Below are 10,638 nucleotides of genomic sequence, written 5' to 3' on the forward strand. Positions count from 1 at the left end.
CTGAAGCGTTGCCTCCTGTGTAAAAGTTCTCACTCCAACACTCGCCCCCCACACACGCAGAGGGAAACTTAGAAGTAACCATGGCGACATGCGACACAGCCCACTGTGACCAATGGCACTCAAAAACAAAACAAAAATAAAAATAAAAAAAATAGACTGCACAACTCGGGGAAAGAAAATGAACCCTTTGTGCACAAAGACGCGCAGGCTCGCACCGGTTGGAGGTAGGAGGACCGGGCATCCGAGGCGCTTTCTGCCCCCGTCGGGGCTGACGAGCGGGGTGGCTCTGGCATGAACAAACTCTGCCAAGCATGTTCGCATATTCCGCAAGAAGATCCCTTGATCCCTCTGTTACTAAGGAGATGGTGCAGGAAAACCCTGCAGGCTTACAGTAGCTACAGTATCTGTGGGACAAAAGTGGGGAAACAAATGCGTTTCTGAATTTCTTTTTTTTTTTTTCCTTTAAAGCCCTGAAGCAACATTAGAGAGTTGGGTTGTTGTTTTTTTGAGGAAGCATTCTTGAGTCATTCATAAAGCAATTACTCAAACTGGATCTCCATGCATAGCCATACAAATGGCTTTCAACCCCCCTGATCTAAAAATAGCTGGACAAGGAGAAATGTCATGCTACCATCATTATTTTAACACCATGTTCCACTGTTTCAGGGTTGACTTGACACTCTATTAATGACCAGCCCACACTGCAATCTCTGCTATAAATTAATTGCATTCAAGCGACAGGATCTGACTCGCATGTTACTTCGATAATTTGTTTCTTTCCCTAATGGATTCTGTGAGGAGTTTGCTATGTCATAACAGCAGGCAGCTGGAACAAAGAGCAAGTATTTGATATTTGTTTTCCCATGAGGATACCACATGCCTGAGATGTAAAGGGGGAATACAGACAAATAATGTAAATAGATGAAATGATGATAAACCTATTTCCATCTTTTTTTTTTTAAATTTGGACATGGATCCTGTGGAAGCCCACAGCAACGACAAAAACAGAAGAGGAAAAAAAACTCAAATGTCACAGCTACATGAAGGTCCACATTCCTCAAACAAATACTTTGTTTTAACCATCTTTTTTATCCAGTTTCAACATTGAGTTGTCATGGACACACACCTTACATCAATTAAAAGGGAATTTGACGAACCAGAAATAAAGTTCAGCTGTCCCTGTAGGATTTTCATGACATTTGCAGTATATAGCTAAAGCTATAATTTGCAGAGAAGTTACAATGATCGGAGGGATGTGGTTGTGCAAATGCATCAGTCAGGAGCTGGGTTTAAAAAAAAAAAATTTAAAAATCACCAAAGCATCCGTTTTTTGATGCGACTACCATTTTAAAATCTTTTATTGTACAGTTTAGCCATGCACCGATATGAAAATCTGAATCAACATCGATGTCCGATGTTGGTGTTGCTTCTTATTTACAAATATTGTATACATTTTACAACTTTTTTTGACATCTCGAAACCAAAACAAGCACATTGCTGACTTTCCCACCGTCTCAGTCACACTCCCAACAATCCTGCGTCATATCACCACCAAGTAATTGTGACATGTTCGCCTTTGGAATCAAACGGCAACAAGTTGGAAATAAATATCGTTTATTAATATCAAGCACAGTTGAATTTATCGAACTGATGCAGACGTAAAAATAAATAAATAAATAAATAAAAATCAAAGAAATTAAACTGATGTTAGTGCCAAGATATTCTGCATCACTAATATATTTACTTTAAGAAGTAGGACTACAGAACAGGAGATAATCAATCGATTTGGATTTTGGCCAGCACCGATTCATTTTTAGCTGCTGAATATAGCAACAAAGTTGCTAAATAGATATCTATGGGGCTCACATGCAGACGTGACCTGGTCCGTCAGTCAGCCCTCGTTCATGGCAGAGTATCTGTGCTTTATAGACCTTGGTGGAGGTAGATGAGATCGATGGACAATATCAGTTTCACTTAACATCCAGTTAAGGCACTTACTTGCATCATATTTATTAAGATATTTTTACAGAAAAGAATGACAAAAGTTTACATTGGCTAAAACTTTGCAGGAGAATAACCGATTTTCAAATAGTCACCATAACAACATAGGGCCCCACCAAAGCTGCACCGGACCCACAGCAAAATGTGGTGGTAGTAAAATGATCTGGGATCGTTTTTCAGCAAACTAAGAAACACCAAGAATACCAGTCAATTCCACACTGAAAACATTTAGGTGCCTGCGAAGGAGTTGAAAGAGTTACACATTTAGATCCACAATAACATTCTATTAAGATAATTGCCTTAAAAATAAACTTCAGGGTTATCATACTGCGAGGATTTAATGCCACTCTAAGCCGACATTCAGGTTTTAGTTCAGGCAGGTCAGCAGTTTTTAATGTAAACAACAAGAGGATGTGGGGACTCAAAACAACGTCTGTCAGGCGAATGTGCGCCTGTTCAAGCAAGAGGCCAGTTTTCGCTTGAGCTTCCAGGAAGTGGACTTTTAGAGTCAGTTTTCAGGAACTGTTCCCAACCTGGAGATACAAGTGCTTACTTCTTGGACTGAGACCTAAATTTCCTTAATTACAAAATGACACTTGATATGATCATAGCTGTTTTTCTTTTCTTTTCTTTCTTTTCTCCCCCCCCCCACCATTTTTATTTCAATTTAGTGAACAGAATCAGAATTGCCATTTGCCAAAGTGATCCCTGGATCTGCGTTTCGTAAGCGATCCGTCTCGTTACTGAGCAAATCCAAAGATTCACCCATTAAATTTCGCCGTTTATCTAAACGATACATAAGGTAATGCTGATTTTCAGTATGTGAATGCATTGGATAAACTAATGTAAATGCAATGAGTGACAAAAAAAAAAGTAGTAGGGGTTCTCCTGATAAAAGTACACTGTTGGTTAAAATAAGTAAAACCTACAATAAGGAGGGAAAAAAAAGAAGCACTCTTCTATAAACCATCACTTTGACACTTAGCAGCATCAACAAGCCAGTGGAGCGAATGGAGTCTCCCTCCACAGGTGGGTTTCTCTAAAAAACCAGTGGAAGGGGTCACGACATCACGCTTTCCTCAGGAATGACCCCCCTGAACCGGAAACTCCCCCAACCCACCTAAACTGAGTCAAATCAAACTTGAAGCCGTTAAAAAACGTGACAAATACGAGCCTTTCTGACAACTCTTAAACACGAAATAGTTCAGCTAAAATGCTGACTTTAGTCAACATAAACGACTGTTTATTTCATCATTATATCCCAGTCGTCATTACAAGTCGGGTTTTTCCCCCTCCCGTCAGACCTGAACTCGCTTTATGGCAAACAAAATGGGTTCGATACAAACTTGCCAGAGTCGTAAAGCAAATAAAGTCTACAAGCAGCGTGGACGTTTTGGGGTTTTTGTTGTTGTTGTTGTTGTTGTTGTTGTTTTTTCCCCACAGTGTTAGGCTGTCAGACAAAAAATAGCGAAAAACAACAATTAAGAGCCGCGCGCCTACCTGCAGGACACCGCGATTTCAACTTTGGTGGCAGGAATGGACGGGTTCAGCGGGTCGAAGTCGCCTATCGACGCCATGTTCAGGAAAGTGTTGTTCATGGTTTCAGTTTTTTTCCAGAGGTTTTCACTTCCTTTCCGTTCCTTCAGTTCTGCCCGCGTTTCTTCGCCGTGCGCGCGCGCGCCTCCTCGCCGAGAAGTGGAGCAAAGGTGTCACGGAGGAGGAGAAGCAATGAGGAGCTGGGGAATGTGATGTCACTTCACTCTTTCTCTCTCCCTTTCTCTGTGCGCTCGCCTCCCCTACCTCCCCTGTTTCCTCAACCTCCCTCTCCTCCTCCCCTCTTTTCCCGGCGACTTGTATTGAGCCAATTGAAATTAACAGTGGCCACAATCAGCCAATAAATCAAACGGGATTCTATGAGCACGTGCCTGTGCGTGTCACACCAGTTCGGTTCATTTTGAGTCGGATCCAGTCAAGGCTGCTGGCCGGGAGCCCCAGTTGCCACGTTCTCCAGGGCCGGCGCCACGTTTTTTAAGAGACCCAGGGCAACGATGCCCTGCTGCCCCCCCTGAACGTCATTTCGCCTTCCGCTAGACCCCTTGACCTGTACAGGAAATGACATGGGGTATGGTCAGAGTTGATGTTGGGCAGCAATAGGTGGAAAACGAGGCGATGAGTTCTCTTTCAAGAAAATGCAGCAGGGTAAAAAAAAAAACTATTCTTACTTAAATAGCTATGAAAAAAAGTTTGGATGTTCTAATATTATATGACCAGGTTAAAAATCTGAGTATGAAGAGAGCACTGTAAAAATGGAAAAATAAAGGAATTATTTTCCACATGATGGATTTGTCCTGTGTAGAGATTGAATGGAGGCTTTTTATTAGTTTGGAAATGCTGATCTTGAACGGTTTAGTGAGCGGCTCATTTGAAGAGACTTTTTTTGTAAATAATTTTTAGCAGACAACCATCCAAAACAGCGTCCTAAGAACTTTGGATCACCCACAAGTGCTTGGTTTAGATTCTTTGTGGTTTGTAAATCTTAAATCCTAAAGAAAATACTTTTACATAGGTCAACTTTGACACTGTTCATCAGTTTACTTTAAAAAGCACCTTTGTCTGTGGCATTTTCTGGTTTTTCCAGTAAATTCACAAGTTCTTTATAATCACCGAGAACACTGATGCAAAGATTTCTACCATATGCTCTAGAAACTCAGAGTTCCCATTCTGTGCCCATCCCTGGGCATCGGAACCAGAACACTCTTTTGCAGGGAATAGAGTGACACCAAAATGTATGTTGAGAAATGTTGGCGTGTCACATTATGAGGATGTTGTGTTTTCACGAGGAACTTTCCTGGGAACATCCATGGGGCAACAACCTTGGGGCAACAAACCCCAAGGTTTGTCTTTCCATGTTTGTTTGCATACAAGTAAACAAAGAGAATGTGGAACATGAACGGATTAAACGAAAGGACAAAAACAAAGAGCTCACTAATTGTAATGTCATCAGAGAATAACAAAAACAGAATTTTTTCTTTTCCCGGGGTTTTTGTTGGACCTCCAAAAGAATTAAAAAATTTTAAAAATCCTTAAAAGAATTTTGAAAAAAAAAAAAAAACACACACACACACAGCAACCGCATGCTGCACCAGTTTTTGAGTGTCTGGGTTATGTTTAGACAATAAAGTCACTGAACGTTAATATAAAACATCCCCTGCATTACTCAGAGTGTTTACCGGACAACTGCGTTTCTATATATAGCCGTCTCACACGCTCTCTGACACGCCCTGGGTTTGATGAGTAGCGCGGCGGTGGTGAAAACCATTACAGCACCTTTGGGCAAACATCATGCCCCCGCCCTCTGTCCATGTGGGGGCGGATGAGTTCACTCCTTGTTGCTCACACAAGAGGCCAGAAAATTAGCATGGACTCATTGGCTTACTGTATATATGCATCACTGTCGCAAGTCTCATTCCCAAAGAGAGGGAAAAAATATATCACATAAAAATGATGGAATCATCCAGCCAGTCAAGACAAGAGGGGGTTGTATGGGTAACACAGACCTCCCTATGCCCAGGGACAATATTTGCCTGTAATTCACAGGGAGACGTCAAGGTATTTGAACTCAAGTTCTTGAGGGGAAAATCTTTCTCCAAACTTTTTTCATACCAACAACCGTTGCCTCCATCTTCATCCTGGTGCTGTCACGTTCAGCCTCAAACCACACGGCCAGAAAGACGTCAACAACGTAACATTACGACCTTGCCAAACCAGAGCGACTTTTCCACAAACATAACTCGAGATTCACCAAGAGAAGGACTGGGAATAAGTCCTTAGGAATTCCATCCTACACTATAAATAAACTCGACTTTGTGTCGACGCATTTCTTTTTATGGGGTGGTGCAAGGACCAGATTGTCCTTAAAAACACTGAGGGACACGACCAAACAGCCCCTAGAGCCATAAAGCACATTTGAACTGGCTAACCAAACTCACATGATCTCAAGAATTCTGCATCATTGAAGATCTGATCCACTATTCTAGCATGAAAACAAAACCACCCCTCCTCGGTCCAGGGTTGCATAACTGATTGGAGCATCTACTCCAGGGGTGAGCAATTCCAGGCCTTGAGGGCCGGTCTTCTGCAACTTTTGGATGCATTTCTACTTCAACACACCTGAGTCAACTCTGGAGAACTTGACTGCAGAACTCTGGAGAACTTGACTGCATTTAGGAGGTGATTCAGCTATTTGCTTCAGCTGTGTTGGACCAGGGAGACAACTAAGAGTTGCAGGACACCGGCCCTCGAGGACCAGGATTGCCCATCCCTGATCTACTCCAACATGCTAGGTTGAGCTTTGGGAACACACTCTGCAATCCCCTTTCTTAAACAACAGGCCAGCCACTCCATTTGGCAGTCCCCAAGTGTCATCATTGCTAAAATCAGGCCCTGGGAGCTATAGCAAGAATCGAGTGGCCAGTCTTTCCTGGTAAAGTTTAGCAATCGGCAGCTCTGCTCGTCAAGACAAATTTTCCAAAACACCAAAATTTCTTAGTTTATACCTCAATTTACACCCAAGCACATGCAAACACAGTAAATAGCATTTATTCAGTGAGAATTTCACTTGTTTTAAAAGTTATTCGATTGTACTCACCCCTGTTTGTCTCCGAGTCCAGACACTCCACCAAGGACAGGTGTCTAAGACGAGCAGCCAAGCACTTCCTGTTTTTATGAGGGTCATGATGTCATCGATGTCATCACTGGGCGCAACAAAATGTGGGTTTATTTTGTTTGTATGGGACTATTTGTTGTTGGGAAAGTAACCTTCTGAGCTACACCGAATGGAGTGCTGTATTTCAAAACTCATTTCTCAAGGGAGTTGTTAAACTTGATTAACAGTCAATACTCCTGTTCATTTCTATGTTTTTTTCTCGGTTGCATTGTTTGGTTTTACCCGTTTTCTGATGGTACAAACACCCGACGGGCATTTCACACCAGTGAGACTTTGGAAAACAGGGGGCTTCAGCTGGAGACATTGGAAGAGATTTTTTGAAAAAATGGTTTCGCTTTCCTTGCAAACGAAATTGTCAGAGAAAGCAAATCGGAAAAAAAGAAGAAACTCCAGAGCATTGTCACCTGCATTGTTTTGGAGGAAGCAAAACATCACAGGAACCTCAATGTGAAACTCCTACTGCACAAACTGAAATTTTTGAGTACCGTAGTTTGTTTCAGCAGAATGAACTTTATTCCTCAATTTTGTGATTTAAAAAGAAAATTCACATATTTAGATTCCTCCACAGCTCACCCATGCCTAATCATTGCCTGGGCAGAGATGATGTAGCATGGTGCACTCACTCGTTTCCTCAGTTCAACGGCAAAACCGCCTTGATTTAACAGGCACTGACACCTACATATTTATTACTGATGTGCAATTATATGGAGAGATCGGCTGCAGACAGTTCCATTCCTAGAGCACCATCCTGTCAGCTGGAGCACACACTTGACCTGTTCACTGTCAGCCGTTTCTCTCTCAATAATACCCCCCCACCCTCACACCTGATCATCAGTATTCACATCCCACCTCTTTCTTCCCGCTCAGTCTTTGCAAATGAACGTGAAACGGTGAATTAGGGACAGATGCCGGGACTTAAAAAAAAAAGATGAAGAAGATGAAATGCAGTCCTCCAATTTCACGCTGAAATCCTTTCAGAGACGTGTCACTGATGCTGCTCTCTCGCATCTGTGTTGGGGGACAGGGGTTGGACTTTGGGAGAGCAGCGCCACGGCTCATCGGCTCAAGCGCCGGTATTTTTAGGAGGAGGATTCGCTCGGGGAACTTCCCTTAACCACCAGTCGGCTGCGGTCGCAAAATGGTCGCCACGGCTCGTCATCCCAGAATGAAAAATTCAGACTGACCTTTGTCTGCAATTACTTGTCGATAAGCACCGCCCCCTTCCCCGGCCCCCACAGCATGATGCTGCCACCACCATGGGACAATGTGTTTGGGGCGACGTGCAATATTACTTTTAGATCACAAGTAGCGTTTCGCTTGAAGTTTGAAATGCACAATTTTGGTTACGTACGATATATTAACTTTGATGTTTCACATGAATCCACTTGATGTTCATATTAAACCGTTGATAAATGTGACAAAATGTGAGAAAAGAGGTGGCAGAAACAGTTTAGCAAGGTTTAGCTTCTCCCAGCCTCTGGCAATACCTGCAACACACGAGTGCCGAAAAGCATCAAAGTACGAGACGAAGCCAAATCTCCTCCTCCATCGTTTCACACAAGGAAAGAATCGGTATTGATCGTATTCAATGCGAATGCCTGCAGCGGTGCAGCTCCTGCTGGAAAGGCAGACTTAACGGTGAAACAAGGTCATCTGGTTAGACCAAAGGATCACCAATTCATGTGTCCACTGAACAGACTTGGGGGGAATATATTATCCAAAAACACTGTACACTGCGCCATCATTAAACTGGAAGGGAAACTTTCAGCCCACGCAGGCTGTCTGAGAAAGAGTTATTGATTTCTTTAAAAAACTGATGGTAAAGATTATGTTTCAGGAGAAAGGCCATTATGTAGTTCCTCCACATACCTAGAAAAAAAGTTGCCAAGGTACAAAACCTGGTAGTTTTCTAGTTAGTTAGTGCATTGTTCCCCACCCCCCTCATTATTTTCTATTATTTTTACATTTCTTCTTACTTCTACTCAACTTTCTATGAGGACGAGATAACTTTTTTTCACAACATTCCAATTTTGCGAGACATCAGATTTTTGGGTTTTCATTATCACTAATTGCAAAAATTACGAGAAATAATCCGTGTTTGATGAATTAAGGGTGTGAGTTTCCGTTTCCAAAATAAACCAAAATGTTTAACTTTTTTCCCCACAGTATTCTAATTTCTTTGAGCTGTGCTCTTATATATTAGACATAAAGCAAAATCCACACAAAGGAGTCATGGTCAACTTCTGTGGGTCTCTCCACTAGTTGCTTGGCAACGTCATGTTGGGGGTTCGTATGACTGTATAGGTTTTATTTGTGTAAAATCCTCTTGCTGCTCCATGAAAACATGCACTTCTATTCTGGTTCATCTGATTACAGGATAGGTTCCTTTGGGAGGTTTTAGCGATAAACTGACGGTGAAATCTGTTGCAAGGAATCCCAGTTTGAAACATTTGGTTCAGTTCAACAATTGATTGTTGCTCTTGCTTTAGAAGAAGGCCACAGTTGACGAAGCGCCATCACGTTTAACTCCAGCTGCTGCGTTAAATCTCAGCAGTCAAACATGGCAGTGAGAGTGTGATGCTCTGAGGATTATTATCCTGATTCAGAACCTGGAGAGATTTGAGGAGCATAAATGGTTACATGGGATTTTTTTATTTTTACAGTTTATTTGTCTTCATTCTTTTTTGCATGTTAAAAAAATCATTTAATCTCCCCCGTGGCAACCATTCGGCTGTACAAAACGCATGGGTGGGCCTAACCCCGCCTACAGAGGCACAGCTCCTCCTCACAATTGGTCACTTGTAAGAACGACATTTTACATATACTTGTTGAAATGATCACTATGTCATCACAATATGAGAGAAATAACGTGAATTAAACAACCCCCTCTAGCTTCTCCATATGATCCTCCCTGCAGAAATACGCCATGCTCCATCTGAAATAGCCAATCACAGGAAGGAGGAGGGGCTTAGAGATGTCCTTCAAGCTCATGTGGGTGCTACTCGATGTGCTAATGGTGGGAAAACAACTTACCTTTTGTGTCGCTGGTGTTCATGCTAGCTAGCACCCTGGCAGAGAGCAAGGAGGACGGCGTGTGATTGACAGCGCGCCTGTGTGAATATCAACGCCACTGGAATTGAAATCCAATCTTGCTCAAGTTTTGAATGCTAGACGAATTCCAGCGGACGGCCATTTTCATTGCACTGCCTCTAAAAGAGAGCATCAATGTTCATTTAGTGTATGAGCTGCGCGGTGAGGACGAACGTCATGAACGCAAATCCGCTTCTTGTGATGGGTTGAAAATCTCGTGCCACTTAACAATCATGGCTGTTATGATTTGTTAGACTCTGACAAAAGCAGGCTGCATTATTCTTTTCCCCCTTAAAGCACTTATTAGGAGTAATGCTGTAAAGGCAGAGCAGTCTGAGTAGCTCTGGGTCAATGTGATTCTTCCAAGCAGCTGAACATTAAATATTGATCGTTCCATCACTCATCACTTTAGCTTTCGCCTTCACGTGGAGTTTCTGACCCTTTCTTTTGCCTTTCTGGGTTTTTTTTTCCCTCAGAAATAACATTTCTATTTCAATTCTAACTTTAGGAGGAACTGAATAAACATTCATCTTCTTTGTAAATCTAACAAATTCAAGTATATCTTCAAAGGGAGACAGTAAATGAAGCGAAAGTCTGCCTTCTTCCATTATTGTTAAAGGAACACTGGCCAACACTGTCACCGTGTGGTCATCTCACACACTGCTACAAAGCACTTTTCTTTTTTCTTATCACAATTTATTTACACACTGTACCCGATATTGCAGGAAGCTGCGCACAGCAGAATCAGCGGAAGAAACAACAAATATATTTACACAATAAGCTTAACGTTCAGCTCAACTTAGAAAATTGGAGGGAGTCTT

At 42.2% G+C, this 10,638-nt stretch overlaps 1 protein-coding gene across 3 annotated transcripts in view; it reads right to left on the bottom strand.

The window, feature by feature from the left end:
* LOC129376010 (copine-8) overlaps window positions 1–3,781 on the bottom strand; it is a 66,419-nt gene extending 62,638 nt beyond the window's left edge. For all 3 annotated transcript variants that reach the window (XM_055055399.1, XM_055055401.1, XM_055055400.1), the window contains exon 1: window positions 3,502–3,781. In XM_055055399.1, coding sequence (XP_054911374.1) covers window positions 3,502–3,599 — 98 coding nt within the window. In that variant the 5' untranslated portion in view covers window positions 3,600–3,781. The remainder of the gene's footprint in view (window positions 1–3,501) is intronic.
* Between the last annotated feature and the right edge of the window lie 6,857 nt (window positions 3,782–10,638).

This window comes from Poeciliopsis prolifica, unplaced genomic scaffold (genome assembly GCF_027474105.1).
Source record: "Poeciliopsis prolifica strain line A6 unplaced genomic scaffold, Auburn_PproV2 SCAFFOLD042, whole genome shotgun sequence".
Classification (NCBI taxonomy): Eukaryota; Metazoa; Chordata; class Actinopteri; order Cyprinodontiformes; family Poeciliidae; genus Poeciliopsis; species Poeciliopsis prolifica.